Source organism: Dermacentor silvarum, chromosome 6 (genome assembly GCF_013339745.2).
Source record: "Dermacentor silvarum isolate Dsil-2018 chromosome 6, BIME_Dsil_1.4, whole genome shotgun sequence".
NCBI lineage: Eukaryota > Metazoa > Arthropoda > Arachnida > Ixodida > Ixodidae > Dermacentor > Dermacentor silvarum.
The window spans coordinates 99,009,711-99,025,473 of record NC_051159.1 but is presented as its reverse complement, the minus strand read 5'-3'; the positions used below and the strand labels follow the sequence as shown (position 1 = coordinate 99,025,473).

Below are 15,763 nucleotides of genomic sequence, written 5' to 3'. Positions count from 1 at the left end.
AGACGGCAGACCGATAGGCTACCCTGCACTGGGGAAGGGCTGTCTCTTAGGTCACAAGGGTCGTCATGAGTCCTGTGGGAAGGACTGTGGCATATTAAAACATAACGTAACACATCTGGCATATTAAAACTCCTCACAATAAGGACAGGTGTCCCCTTCCCTCTGTAGAGCAGTGTTTCTCAAAGCATGGCCCACAGGCCCTCTGGTATCCTCAAGAGAGTTGAATGTTGTGCGCGGACAGTTTCTTTAGGGACACACAATTGACATGTATCACCTACTGAAAGGGCAAGTGAGAGATGTTTAGTGAAGCCTTTTGGACAGCCCTGCTTTCTGAAGCTGCATTCTTCACATGGACTGAAATCCAAATTGAGAGAAGAAACTGGGTCATTTCTTTAACCACTTTTGTGACTTTGACATCCAGGTCAGCATCCTTGTTTTCACCATGTAGTAGCAACTTCCTCAGCGATAGTAGAATACACTTCGATTGTAAATAATACTGCTGTTAATATAACATGCATTTACTTGTTATTGCTTCAACTTGGCATCTTCGGTGCAGGGCAGAAGTGATGGGCTTGAGGACATGTAAATTAAGTGGTGAAGAATGAAGAGGCTTCTTTGGTTTCCTTTTAAGCAACACAATTTTTATTTTATAATATTACAAGAAGCTGTTAGAGCTATTCCTGAGCTTCAGCTGTTGCCACTTCTGACTGCCACTTTCATTGCCTTATCTTTTGCTACATTGTCTTTGTGGAGTTTCTACAAATCAGCAGCATGATTATGGGTATATTACTTTAAATACTGTAATTTTTAGACTAAAGTCCACATGCAGAGTATAGTCTGCTAGGAATAATTTAAGCTAAAAATAAAAGTATTTGTTAGCGTGCCTACACTTAGTACACAGCCTGCAGCCAAAACCGAAACTAGCGGAACACAAAACAGTAGATTGTGATGGCCACTGATGTCACAAGCAAATCTGCTGATGTGTCCTGGAAGTCAGTCGCCATTTTGTCAGCCGTTGACCTCCCCTCCTCGGAACAGTACATCTGAACAACATTGTCCAGAATGGCAGAAGCAGCCACTACTAGTCCCCATGTTTACTTCCAGTCACCAGCTTAAAAAGCGAGTTGGGAAAGATATAGCCCACACCTATGCCATCGGCGCCGCATAGAAATCCTATATTTGAACATGCGTAGTCCATAGACTGTAGTATGAAATATGTGGCAATAACAGTTTGTGTAAATTCTCACATTGTGTTTTTTATTATTATTATTTTTGACATTATTTTTTTTCCAGGGAAGGCCATTGGACTGGAGCATCACAGAGCACACGGTGCTGTCGAATGGTTCCCTTTTCATCGACCAGTTTGCCTACCAGAAGAAGAAGAATGGCCGCAGGGACGATGGCACATACACTTGCATGGTGCATACAAAGGCTGGCACCATGTTCAGCCGCCCGGTTCAAGTCGAACTAGCACGTGAGTCAGTTTTCTCAAATGTCAGGAGATGTACAAAGCTCTCAGTTTGAAGGAAATTTTCAAGCCGCAGTGTTAGTGGAAAAGGATGGTAACTGATGATAAACATCATCTTAAAGATAGAGCACGGAATCATACTCAAGTTCCCCATTGATTTAAATAGTTCAATTTGTTGTTTTAGAATTGCATTATCAGCGATGTGACATCCAGTTCAATTTTTACTCGATTTTATTTAAAATAGCATGAGATTTGCTGAGTCTGCATAGTGCTGATAAAGAAAGATAAGTGATGAGCATACCACTTCTCTGTAGCATAGCAACATTTGGTGTTATTTCTTCAATAACTAGATGTGAAGCAGCGATGTTGTACCCAGTTCAACTTGACATAGAAGTAGTCATGTTTATTTTTGATCTAGCACTCCTGAGATGTGCCGTGTCCTTGCATCTGTATTGGTGCGGATAAAAGAAGATAAGTGACGAGCATGCCACCACACTAGCATGGCAACATTTAGGGTTATTTCTTGTACTCTGATCGCTAGCACCAAATTAAGCAAGGTGCTCAGTATTGGCAGTGGCGTATTCCTATGGATGTTGTCCTGAAAACATTTTTACTTTGGGGAATGAATAGGGAATAAAAATGGATAAGTTCTCTTGTACCTTCTGAAAGCAATTGGGGTTCCTCAAGAGGGATCAAGTTCAGGGACTCCAACACCAGAGGGTGGCAGCGACTAATCTGTGCTCGATCTCCTCGCAGGAATGCCCAAAGGCTTCACCGAGGAGCCACAACCATTGAGTGTTGCTGCTGGGAGTATCGCGAGGTTTGCATGCCACGCCATGGCTGTGCCAGCTGCGCTCTACAATTGGCAGCGCAACTTGGAGGACGTGCCGCCTGACGATGAACGGTAAGTGTAGTCGGTCCAGAAGAACTATTTGAAGAATGGTAGTTATCTGTTTTATTATCCATCGTTGCAACTGTTTTTTTTATTAAAGTATAGTTTTCCTTTCTTGCCATCAATGTTCACTGTTTGTCAACCTTACTGTTGGCTCCGAGATCGGGCTGTAGGTGGCAGCACCGTCATCGTGTTAGCGTGGATGGGCAGTCGGCGACGCCCATTGAAATGTACACGGCGGCACTTTGCTGTGGATGACTTGGGCCGATTGTTTGGTAGTGAAATGCACTGACTGCAGTGAAAGGATAATATCATCACCATCATCATCATCATCAGCCTATATTTTATGTCCACTGCAGGACGAAGGCCTCTCCCTGCGATCTCCAATTACCCCTGTCTTGCGCTAGCGTATTCCAACTTGCGCCTGCAAATTTCCTAACTTCATCATCTCATGTGGTTTTCTGTCGACCTCGACTGCGCTTCCCTTCTCTTGGTATCCATTCTGTAACCCTAATGGTCCACCGGTTATCCATCCTACGCATTACATGGCCTGCCCAGCTCCATTTCTTCCGCTTAATGTCAACTAGAATATCGGCTATCCCCGTTTGTTCTCTCATCCACACCGCTCTCTTCCTGTCTCTTAACGTTACTCCTAAGATTTTTCGTTCCATCGCTCTTTGTGTGGTCCTTAACTTGTTCTCAAGCTTCTTTGTTAACTTCCAAGTTTCTGCCCCATATGTTAGCACCGGTAGAATGCAATGATTGTACACTTTTCTTTTCAACGACAGTGGTAAGCTCCCAGTCAGGATTTGGTAATGCCTGCCGTATGCACTCCAACCCAATTTTATTCTTCTGTAAATTTCTTTCTCGGGATCAGGGTCCCCTGTGAGTAATTGACCTAGATAAACGTACTCCTTTACAGACTCTAGAGGCTGACTGGCGATCCTGAATTCTTGTTCCCTTGCCAGGCTATTGAACATTATCTTTGTCTTCTGCATATTCATCTTCAACCCAATTCTTACACTTTCTCGATTAAGGTCCTCAATCATTTGTTGTAATTCGTCTCCATTGTTGCTGAATAGGACAATGTCATCTGCAAACCGAAGGTTGCTGAGATATTCGCCGTTGATCCTCACTCCTAAGCCTTCCCAGTCTAAGAGCTTGAATACTTCTTCTAAGCATGCAGGATAATATATTGCCCTGCAATGCTACATTTTTGCACAAAACACACCGGAAATTCCTGCTATATATGAATGGAGCCCAAAGCACAATTTCTGTTTCTGTGCATTCATGGTAGTTTTTGTTTGTGTTCAGCTTGCGTTCTGCCCATTCTGTTGGCGCTGTTGGCGCTGCTGTTGCACAACTCAACTTTCTGCTATTCTCGCACAGGTTATATAAATGCCTGTCATTTTGTACAATGAATTTAACGTACCTAGTTCTTGCAAGTCTACTTCACTACTTGTACACATACATCACAACTTTTTACGTCTTTTTGAATTATGGGTCAAATACATAATAATTACTAAGTTTAATTAAACAAGGTACACTATGATTGATTGTGCAGTGGCAGGATCGGCAATGACTTCACACTTTTTTTTTCTTTTTTTTTTCCACTTGCACGAAAAAATGTAGCATTTTAGCACAAGGATGTTTTTGAAATATTACTTGCATGAAAATGATGCAAATAATGTTCGATTATTTTGAGAGTCAACCTTATTATGTTACTTTGTTTATTTGTAAAAATAATGACTGCTACCATCCGACAAGCTACAACACCACGCTAAAGAGTGCATTACATTAACTGCCGGCAACTCAGCTTTACGACGTCCTGTGAATAGCAGCTGCAATGTTACATATGATCCTCTTATAATACTCCATTTCTGCTTCCCTTTTGTACCAGGTAGTCGAAGTACCAAAGCGCAAAAATTCACTTGCGAGGCTAAATTATTTCTGTTTAGTAAAATATCCACATAATGGAAGGGCATCTCAAGAACAGCTAAGGATGGTCACGTAACCACTAAGCGACAGTCATGCAATTATATGCCCAAAATCGATTCTATTCTGCGACAATATGTGAGCGCATAAGATTTTCTTTCCTACTGCTTAGTGATCTCACGCCATGTTGTTCATGTTTCGTGGTGTATCACAAAGATTGAAGAATGATCAACACATCAATTTAAGAAATTGCTGAAGGGCTGTGTTCAGGTATCGCAGCAACCACTTCATTTATTTAAAATTACGCCAAAGGTTTTTGTGAAGTGCCTGAATCACAATGCGACAATAAAATTTAAATTATTGTGACAAACGGCGGGCACGACGATGGTATGTGCAGAATGTGCTCGACACGAGCAGTCACTAATTTTTTTGTAGCGCAAAGGCTACAGTGTCTCTGCATGAGTTTCTGCATAGTAAAAAGATGCATACTACCATTTGCAACTGCGAAGCAATCATGGAACAAACGGACTTTAAAGGATAGGCATGCCGTACACGCACATGTAAACAAGTAGCAGCTAGCAGACGATGCGACGTGCCATCCACATTGTCATGTTTCAGCCAGTGCCCGCTGGGCGGCGACTCCGTCGATCTAGCGGCCAATGGCCCCTAATTCCACAACATCAACACTGTCATAAAATCTTGGTTACAGTGGTGTTTCTTTCCAAACCTCTTTCAAAAATTTCTGGCATCTATGCCCTTGCCAGTTTTCAGAGCCATGTATTTTATTCTTCTTTTTAGGAAGAAAATATTCCAACCATAATTGGCAATTCAATCTGCCAAGTGTCAGCAGTGGCGAGATAATAAAATCTGTCTTGCTGAGGGTGTACCATATGTGGTGGCAGCTGTATTTCACTGGAGGCAGAACGTGCCGATGTTCCTAGATTTAGATGCATTGTGGAAAGCCTCAACAAATTGAAGCCTATCCAGAGCCTTTCACTGTGGCACCCCTGATAGCCTGAATGCATCTTTTGTGTGTAACAAGCAAATCATTTATGCTTAAACAGGAAGAAAAGCAGCTTTACATGGATTTTTATATGCCACGTTTCAAAGTGAGCTATTGCTTTGTCTGCATTGTGCATTCAATAGGTTTGAAAGAACCAAGAAAGTAAGAAAGAAAGAAAAATTCAGAACCTCTTGTCATTATCATATTTAATTATAGGACTCATGCTTTTGATATTCTGTTGTGGGATGTTGCATCGAATGAGGAAGGAATCCCAACATAGAAAAAGGACGGTGGTTTATTGCCTTAGCAGCAGCAGCGGGTGATCACCCGGTGCTTCGTGCGTCCGGTTAGCAAGTGTGTTTTTCAAGCCAGACAGCTTGCTTTTGTAACTTCCTTGTCATCGGTGGTAGGCCCTTCGCCGGGGTGGACGATGACAAGGTGGAGGCTGCGCAGAAATGTTGCAGAGAGCGCATCACCACATCACCCCCCTGCGGAGTAGAAAGCCCTCATAGCTTGTAAAAATCCGTGAAGCGTTCATAACATCGTAGTGACTGGAGCGGGCTGCGATGTCGGAAGTTGTGGATGGACATCTGAGGGGGTGCGGGGGTTCCCTGGTTCATCGGAAGTAATGTATGCTGGCTTCAGCCGGTCAATATAAACGCGGACGTCCTTCCCGTTCACGGGCAGGGTGAAATTTTTTGTCGTCGCGATGGACAATCACGTCCGGGTCACCACTGTGAGATGTTCTGTCGGCTGAGAAGCGAATCTCAACATAGGAAAAAGGACGGTGGTTTATGGCCTTGGCAGCAGCAGCAGGTGATCACACCGGCGCCTCACGCGTCCGGTTAGCAAGTGTCTTTTTCAAGCCACGCAGCCTGCTTTTGTAGCTTCCCTGTCACCGGCGGTAGGTGGTGACACCGCGGTCGCAGAATTTCTTATGCAGTGCAGCACTCAGCCGTGCTTTGCTGGAGTGGACGATGATGAGGTGGAGGCTGTGCAGAAATTTTGCAGAAAGCGTGTCGCCGCATCGATTTGTAATCTGTGATTAAGTGTTTGCAAGTAATAGTGACAGATTCCTCTATACTTGATTTGATTGTGCGGTACTGACTAATGTTGGTACTTGTGTGGATGTGATTTTCTTTTCACCATCAGGCTCAGTCAGACTTCTTAGGCTGCAGTGGTGCTTTTGTCAAACATTGCAGCAGGGTTTTAAGAAATATAAAAGCATGCCTTTTGACTTTCAGAAAGCATGTCTGGCACATAATCCACACGAAACCTTATCTTTTCAGGTTCACGCAACTTTCTTCAGGGGCCCTGCAGATTGTTAATGTTACAGCTGCTGATGCTGGGAACTATCGCTGCATTGCCAAAAATGTTGCAAAGACTCAGTACAGTGCAGAGGCTGCATTGACAGTGTTACAGTCAGCTCATCATGGTATGTGGTTTATATGTTTCCTAGCAATACTGTATGTGAAACATTCTGTGAAGTTTATGGTGCAGAAGGACCGTCTGCTGGACTAGTTGGTCTAACATACATGGTTACTTCCAGATATAGCGCAAACTAAGAACACATACACACGAAGAAGGCACGACAGACACGGATGAGTGCATGCGACAAGCGCTCGTCCACGTCTGCTGTGTCTTCTTCGTGTGTATGTGTTCCTATTTGCACTATATCTGGAAGTAAGTTTATGGTGATTGTGTTGTTCAGGCATAACATTGTCATGTGATCTACTTTACAATCAAATCAAAAAGAGCAAAAACAAAAAAAAAAACACTTTACTTTGCACTCGGCCGCCTAGCGCTTAAAACAGCGAAGCTGGGCGATCATAGCCTAGCATTTTCCGGAAGTGCGCGTGAACTTTTAATCTTACTACTCATGATGATGATAATTTCTTTTCGTGCGTTTGGGACTTACGGCCGTCATTGCGCGTTGCATAGCGCAGCTTGCAACACCAACACCGCATTCCATTGCCGACACCGTGTTCCAGGAGACCCGCTCCGTGAATTCATCTCTCTCTCTCTCGCTCTCATAGCTTGCAAAACCTCTTCACCTCGTGGAGCACGAGCATACGAACTCGCCAGCTTTGTACGAAGACGCTTTGGAGTGTGGTATCCAAGCGAATTTTCTTGTTTCATCAAGGAACGGTTGGATAAGAAAAACCTAACCAGGAACAAGAAACAATTGCACAGTACACTGTTTCAACATCAGCCCTTAATCTTTGAAGCGGAACATACGAAAAAGAAGGATCACAAATGGTGATTCCCAAGAGTTGTGCTGCATATCACTGTTACTGCTTCAAACTCTGGTTGAAATTGCCTTCTCATTCTTTTTATATTCAGCATGAAATTTGGGAAGTAGCAACAGCAGATCAAAAGTTGTTCTCACTAAAAGCAACACTAACTGCCCAGGCAAGGCACGAAACGTCTTTCCAAACTTGCAGCTTAAAAAAAAAAACAATTGAAGAAGAAGAAGCATTCAGAGACAGCCCGTTAAGCAGAATGCATTAACATCATGCATCTGCACAAGTGAGATAGCTCTACCCTTAGTATTACTCATAATTATGCAGAAGTCAACAAATTGCTTTTTTAACGCAACGTGTGGTGGCCGCCACAGAAATATCAGCTATGCTTAAACTGCTGCTTGCAGTATTCGCATTTATTCTTTCTTGGAATGTCTCAGAATATCTGAAATGTGTGGTTAAGCTTAGTCTACCTTTAGGATTGAAATGGCTTTTTTTGAGCTTGCCACAAATGCCCGGCAAGTTCTTATCAGCATTTTCTTTTTTTCTTTTTCAACATTTTTATCTTTTCTTGTCCCTCTCTTCCTTTACAAGCAGGAGCCCCTGATCAGCCACCAGAGTTCCTAAACCCATCTTCTCAGGAGCTGACACTTGTAACGGGAGACACAGTCGAGCTTGAATGCTTTGCCAGGTCATCACAGCACACTTTTGTCACATGGATCCGGCAAGGTGAGGCTTTTCGCTTATTAGTGCTCTTACAGAGGCAGGGCCTTTGATCTACTCTTGTTGCATTCATGTCTATTACACCCCTGTGAGAAATTGTATCCATTTTCACTTTACCTTAAGTTTTCTTCCTGCATTACTGGCTACATTCCAGATAGCTTAGCTGACATTCGAAGTAGGGCTACTTGGCTCATAGAAAGGAATGAAACTGTGCAAACAATAAATGAAGAATATACAGAGAACAGGGTGCTCTATTGTATGCCTTGTCTATACTCTTGAACTGTTTCTTGCTTTCACGCTGTGTCTATGTATATGTCTACCCATGGTTAAATGCTACCCACGGTAGCATTCAACTTCAGTGTTGTAATCAGGTGCAGCTGATGCCTGTAAAAAATGACAAGTCTCCAAAGTATGCGAGAAAGGGTAAACAGGGCCATGTAGGGTCTTTACTGGGTCCTTAAGAGGGGAAACAGGAGTAAGAGACGGTTTAAGGAAAGTTACAGATTGGGGATTATGCCTTATTAAATTAAACTTTCTGTTTTAAGTGGTTGGAGTGACACTGGGAAAAAGACTTTTTTTCTTGCATTGTCACTTCCTGCCATTCGTTAAGTTGTCTTGCCTCTTTCAGGGGGAGCACTTTTGCCTGAAGGCCGCAGCACTTATTTCGGTCGAGGTAATCTGCGGATTACCAATCTGACTCGAAGCGACGCTGGCACCTACAAATGCCTTATCAGCACGTCACGAACTACAGCTACCGAGACACTTTCATTAGCATCCCAGTCACACACACTGATCATTTATGGTAAGTTTGTGCTTCTTTGCTTGCAATTGTGACTGTGTTCACTGGTTTCAGTTGCCGCAATTAGTAACAAGTGTGGAACCTACCTTAGCTGCAGCCATGTGTGAATCACATGTGAATATTTTTGTGTTACTCGTGGCGGAAGTTTAACATCAAGGTGGCAAGAATTGTCACAGAAGAGGTATTTTTGTGCACTAGCATTTGACAATGACTATGGCCTTTTTAATGTTCATGAGTTATATCTGTGCTGTAATTTAATAAAAAGACATTTAATGCAACAGTAGATTGCAAACTTGAGTACTAGTTTGTTTATTTTCGAAACCTGCTGAGTGGTAAAAAAGAAAGATAGTCAGTGGAGAAATTTTGTCATTTGTTTATTAATTTTTTTTAAAGAGTTTTTTATCAAGTTAAGCTCGCCTCGTTCTCTGCATTTTATCAGCTGCCATTCTTACCTATAGGACTTACTGAATTTAAGCAAAAGCTTGGTGTGATTGTGTGACAACCTGTTTTGACTTCACTACATTGGCCCACATGGCTTTCTGTGATAAGTTGAGCCAGTTGGGACATAAAAGTGATAAACTGTGATGTACTCTGCTAGGGAATCTGAATGTGCCGTGTCCAAGGTCTAGAGCAGTGGTATCGATTTTATGAGCATACTGACTTTTCCTAACGAAGTGGCACAACCTGCAATTCGCTTTTACAGCGGAGCTGTATATGGCTAGGGTACCATAGAATTTTCATGTCGGCACACAAAAACTATCATCATCAAAGGCTCATATCCCGTAAGCACTTGTATCCCCGTAAGCAAGCGAAAAATACAATGGCTCATAGCCCTGTGAGGCAGAGGCTACAAGAACACAGAAAAGTGAAGCGAGCAATGTTTAGACTCTTTGGAATTATGCATACAACATGCAGAAAAGCATGCCGAAAGCTGTCATCATCAATGGTTCATACCCTCGTAAGCAATGCTCATACCCCCATAAGCAAGCAAAAGATGCAATGGCTCATAAAGCAAAGGCTACAAGCACTCACTAAAGTGCAGCGAACAGTGCACAACCGAAGATCGTGCCCGAGAGGCCAACCGTAAGCAGCAAGCCAGACCAAGATGACACGTGTCGCGAATCGGAGAATACGGCAAGTAGACGCAAAAGTCTCTTCGATGTCGAAATGCGATGTCAGAAGGTTCATTGCTACTCACTTTGCATGGGTTACTTGCCATGACACTACCACCCTTGTCGTTGTCGGTGGTTTCAATGTAGATGTGTCCGGATCGAAAAGGGAGTGGTTTACGCGTTGCGTGTTGGATACATTTCGCTTGTGATGCCACACCGATCCGGCCAAACCAACCGCCCAGTGGCGTACGTGCATCGATTTGACATTATCAAAGAATGTGTCTGCAGTTGCAAGTATGCCAATCAGTGTATATCATAGTGACCACAAAGCCATTGTGACCGTCGTTACTAAGTGACAATGAGTGATGCAATAAAGTCTTTACCACAAGTTTTCTTACCACGACGTTTACAGATCCCTTCGCAGGGCGGAATAGCCTTGAATTTTTAGCTTGGTTTGATCATTCACTCAGCTTGGTACACCCAGCTGTGACGTTTAATTTGTTACTGTTGCCCTTAAATATAGCTAAGTAATGTAAGTTTTCTACTTGAGTGCTGCTCCGAAACAGACAGCCCCTCTAAGCTGTTCTGAAAATACGGGTTCCTGTATCTTGCTCAAAAAGCTTTCTTCAGAATGTGCTTTAGCTGTTTCTTACTGTATGTTACTCTTACAGAGTTAAGCCCATTTTCCTGATAAGCTTGAGCCATTTTGGAGATCTTTCTTATACAGTTTCTCATACATCCTGTGGAATTTTGTTACGATAAGACAAGCAGATTTTATTTTTCCTGTCAGGTTTGACACAAAGGGAGCCTGACATGACATTCTAGCCAATGAACTTGTCATTCCCTTCATGCATTTTATTATTTTCCAGAGTAGACAATAAAGGTTGCACCTTTACATTACTTTATTGTCTCCTGCTCAATGTCTTCCCTCTTTGCAGAGCCCCCAACCTTTGCATCAGACATGATAAGTCGAGTTCGCCCTGCTGCTCGCACAGTTCGATTCGATTGCGATGCCCAGGGATTTCCTGCACCTGAAGTGCGCTGGTTCAAAGATGGCCAGCCCCTAGTCATCAATGGTCGCATTAAGGTAAGTAAAAATGGCCACAGCAGTACTATGTGCCTTCACTAGTAGTGTTTTGTAGAAGTGGGTGAATATTCGAAATTTCGAATGCGGATTGAATGGTCCCTTCTATTCGTATTTGATTTGAGCATTCACTATGCGAAGTTCTTGAATATTCGCGGGCAAATCTCTCGGTGTGTCCTCCTCTGGCTACACCCCTGCTGGTTACCGTTCGTCAGCCATGATTGTCAGTCACACAGACACCACTAGACTCAACTGTTGCCTTTTGCTGGCAGACTTTCATGCCTGTTTTCACCTGAACATCCTGAAACATCTCCATAAGCATGAATGGAGTGTCCACCTAGCTGAGACAGCGACAAAATGCATCATCACAGCATAGTGGAGTGATGCGTTTTGCTCAACGTTTCTGCAGGATCCTTCTCGCTGAGATGCCAAAGTGTATGCATACTATTTGAAGGCTTCATTTAATTGAAACTGCAACTCAAGATTGCTTGGCCAAATGAATGTATGGTCACTTGGGAGAACTAAAAATTTTCTTAAATTGATGTGTGTTTAAAATGCAACTGCACTTCTTGTCCAATTTTATGCTTTCTTGGTTAGACATCCATCAGTCAGCCCTTCAACTGTATGTAATAATTACAATGCACTGCATTCACACACGCTGTGAAGTACTTGTTACCATGGCCGTGAGTGGTGCTGGTGAAAATTCCTAAGGCTAAGCTTACTACACATACAAAAATAACCAAAATAGTAGACTGAGGACAGCCGTTGCCATGGCTCAATTGGTAGAGCATTGCATGCGTTGTGTGGAAGTTGTGGGTTCAGTTCCCACCGGTGGCATGTAGTCTCTTCATCCACTTTCATTTTCTTTTTCCTTACTATTTCTATATTTCAATCTTTAAAAAGAGCTATTTTCATCTATATTTTCCTTGACTACACTGTCTGTTGGCTTGGTTTGGTTGTTAATAAGCATAAATCGAACTCCTCGGTTACCTCTCACTTATTGCATCTTCTTGTCACCAAAAGGTGATGCGGTCAGAGGACATCAAGTACCTGCGGAAGGTACGACGCCACTTGGTTGAAGAGAGTGGCAGCGGCCCGCAGCACCAGCGGCGCCCCGCAAGCAACGTGCTTGTTATCTCTCACCCAGTTAAGCGGGATGCAGGCTTCTACCAGTGTCTGGCAACGAACGTAGCTGGCCTGAACACCCTTGCTGCGCGACTGGTGTTGAATGCCTCAGGTAAATGGGCTTTCAAGTGCAGACGACCTCCATCTGTGAAGCTGCATGCAGTGCTCACTTCGTGTTTGCACTCTTTTTTTTTTTTTCTTTAATGATCTGTCACACGTCTAGGCACACCTGCTCATGTATGTACAGTCATGCACATTATGAGAGGGGACACCATATTTCTTTTTTGAAGTGTTGGTTAACTGCTATGTGGACATTTGAACTTGACACATGAAGGTGTATTGCTTTTTTATGTCAATAAACATAGGCGATGCAACATATGTGGCATCCTGAAGACATTGTAAAGATATCATCATCGTTGTACAAGCATGACAAAGAATGTAACACAATCTGTCATGTGTATGTTTGACAAACAGACACACACGTGTGGGAGTGCATGCGTGCGTATGTTTCACCCAGCAGCAGCTGATGAAGATTTTACTGCGAGTGATGGTCACATTCAATTTCTTAAATGCCATTTGAGAATTACACAATGTATACATGGAAGTTGAAAGTAAGGTGCCAACCTTTGTAGTACCAGTCAGCTTGCCTATAGACCTTTTCGCTGTTTACAAACATACGCCCCAGGCAGGCTTCCGGTTTGGCTCAATGACGTAGTCCGCTAAATATAGCGAGCAAGAAAGGTAATGGTGGTGATATAGATTAGGAGGGGTGCATTTGTGATCCTGCACTGTAGACTGAGAAGGCCCGTGACCGGAAGTTTCTTGGGTGCCGCACTATCGCTGCTCTTATCGCGCGAGCGAAAAGGCGAATAACATTCGGTTCATTCTTGGATGCAGGGGACCAGCCCAGTCCTCCAACGGGTCTGAAGGCTGTCACAAATTCAAGCACAGCCATTCTGCTTTCCTGGAACCCCTCTGCCATATCGCCGGGACAGATAATCCAGGCCTACTCAATCCACTACCTCCCCACAGCAGGTACGAGAGACAGCTGCTGACTTGTCTTTTCTTTCTTTTTTCTTCCATGACTTGGCTTAGGAAAGTGTAGTCATGTATTTTCTCTCTTTGCCCATGTGCTCTCTTGAGAGAAAAAGCGAGAACATTTTTGTACTGGATAGTTTAGAGCTAGCGCAATGCAGTAATTATTTTCTCTCTAGTCTATTCAATTTTGATATACTGCCTTAGGTGGATAGTCCAGGCTATGAAGGCAGGTGACGATTGAGCCAGTAGATACGAATTTTAAAAAATAAATAAAAATGAACACATTGGAATGGAATCAAAATAGAGTTGCTATGTTATCCCAGACCTGTATAGGCTTAGTTGCAAGTGTGAATGCTGTTTGGTTGGTTAAAGTATATTTGCAAATCGTAATATTTGCGCTGCTTCTCCATGCTGAGATTTCAAAGTGTTGCATGCAGCTCAAGAAGTTTAGTCTACAACTTCATGTATCTATAGACTACATGAGCTTGCTTTTATAGACAACATGAACAGCTCTTGCTGTTGCACATAAACTATGTGCTTGTTGCAAACTTTTACTGCTCAATGCAAATGTTTTAGTTGTTTGTTTTGCATGGTGGCACATTGGTTGCAAGGTACGTCTCTGCTCTTTGCAGGTGGCAACGAGCTTCAGAAGGTCTCTGTAAACACGGCACTTCTCATCGAAAAGCTGATGCCTTTCACCAACTACACCTTCTATGTGCGAGCCTACAGTGGCAAAAGTGCCAGTGAGCAGTCGGAGAAAGTCACCCAAATCACTGGAGAAGATGGTATGTGTACATACCTCAGTGACCTTAATCCTTCCGTTACCCATTTTAGCGAAATGCAAAAAAAAAAAAAAAGACAATTCTGAATCAAGATGTTAACATGTCCCGAGTTTTTTTTTTTTTTCAAGCACATTTTTTATGATTGTTACAATTAGTGTTTCCAAAAATTTCAGCCCACGAAGGATTTTAAATATTGATGGCATTAAAGTGGAGGTGGCAGTCAATTCTACTTAGGTAAATTTATGCATTGGCACATAGAAATTGATCTGTTTGTTCAGTGGTTCTTGACACGGTGCCAATTAAGTCTTATATGTCTACCTAATGTGCCATATCACTTTTCCCACGAAATCAATGATACGTTTAAGTTGTGTTTGCTTGAATACTAATTAGCTGTTCCTTTTAAATGAGAGCTGGCATGTATAAAGGATGACACTTAACAAGCATGAAGATTTTTAAACACAAGATAATTAATTTTATACTAAAGTTGTCTCGAAATGCCGGACCTGGTGTCATCAGCACTACTGTGATGTCATGACACAAAGCAGGATTTGCTGACATCATGTAATGATAAAGCTAGGTGTGATGATGTTGCTCAAAAAATAAGTATAGAGTTCTGCATGTCTTTTCTTCCGGCTGTGCTCATGCATGGCAGCTGCAGTGATCGCAGGAACGGAGTGTGCCAGTGTATCAAGACTTCATGAGGCATATTCCTCCTGGGTAAAAAAATCTGAAACTGGTTTTTAGAAACAAGTTTCGTAGTAAATTATTTTGGATGCTTTGGTGCTTTTAGGTATTTTTGGCAAGGTTTAGAGGGTATGAACCTTCATATAAAGCACAAAAGAGAGAGAGAGAGAAGTTGTAGCTGTCATGTCAGTACTGCACTGCAATTCGGGCGTGGAAAAGAAACTCTTTGCCATGCGTGTTCGCTAATAGCCCTACATTTTCCCACCAAATGTATGAAAATTGAGTCTCTAAAAAAATACTTCACCAGACCAAACTGATTAGTGTCCCTTTAACAAGTGCCATGTCTTTTTCTTTCCTTTTTTAACTTTGTCTCATTGCAGTGCCCCTTGGTGCCCCATCTGTGACTGTGACCAGCCTTACGCCAACAACCATGCACATCTCGTGGAGCGAGCTCCCGCCAACAGTGGCCAGAGGCAATATTGCGCTCTACCGTATCCACTATCGCCTGCATGGGCAGAATTACAACAACGTTTTGGTCGTCAAGGGAACCGTCCACGAGTACACCATCACTGGTGGGTTTGCTCTCTTAGCTCCTGGAAAGTTCCAGACATTCTTTAAAGGTTCACAAAATTTACGAGACATACACGCTATTGCTTTTGTTGCCGACGTACGAGCACCAGACCTTGGAATTTGCAGAGATCGGTTTGTAACAATCTCATCAATGAAAGCAAAGTTTGTTCGTACTTTTTTGTTCTTCAAAAATATTTCTTAAATTTGCTTTCTAATACTGCATAATTTGGGTTTTGCTTCCTTAAGAACTTAATATAAAATATAAAACGTCTGAAGTTGTTCTACTTATACGTGTCCACATTTTT

The 15,763-nt window shown here is 42.7% G+C and overlaps 1 protein-coding gene across 3 annotated transcripts in view; it reads left to right on the top strand.

Annotated features, from left to right (window-relative positions):
- Nucleotides 1-15,763, top strand: part of LOC119455757 (protogenin-like) — a 261,095-nt gene that overhangs the window by 208,492 nt on the left and 36,840 nt on the right. For 2 of the 3 annotated variants that reach the window (XM_037717212.2, XM_049669239.1), the window contains 10 exons: nt 1,294-1,474; nt 2,225-2,372; nt 6,588-6,733; nt 8,136-8,270; nt 8,893-9,066; nt 11,114-11,262; nt 12,283-12,496; nt 13,282-13,419; nt 14,055-14,207; nt 15,269-15,460. In XM_037717212.2, the coding sequence (XP_037573140.1) occupies nt 1,294-1,474; nt 2,225-2,372; nt 6,588-6,733; nt 8,136-8,270; nt 8,893-9,066; nt 11,114-11,262; nt 12,283-12,496; nt 13,282-13,419; nt 14,055-14,207; nt 15,269-15,460 (1,630 nt within the window). The remainder of the gene's footprint in view (nt 1-1,293; nt 1,475-2,224; nt 2,373-6,587; nt 6,734-8,135; nt 8,271-8,892; nt 9,067-11,113; nt 11,263-12,282; nt 12,497-13,281; nt 13,420-14,054; nt 14,208-15,268; nt 15,461-15,763) is intronic. The other variant, XM_049669238.1, reaches the window with a different exon arrangement.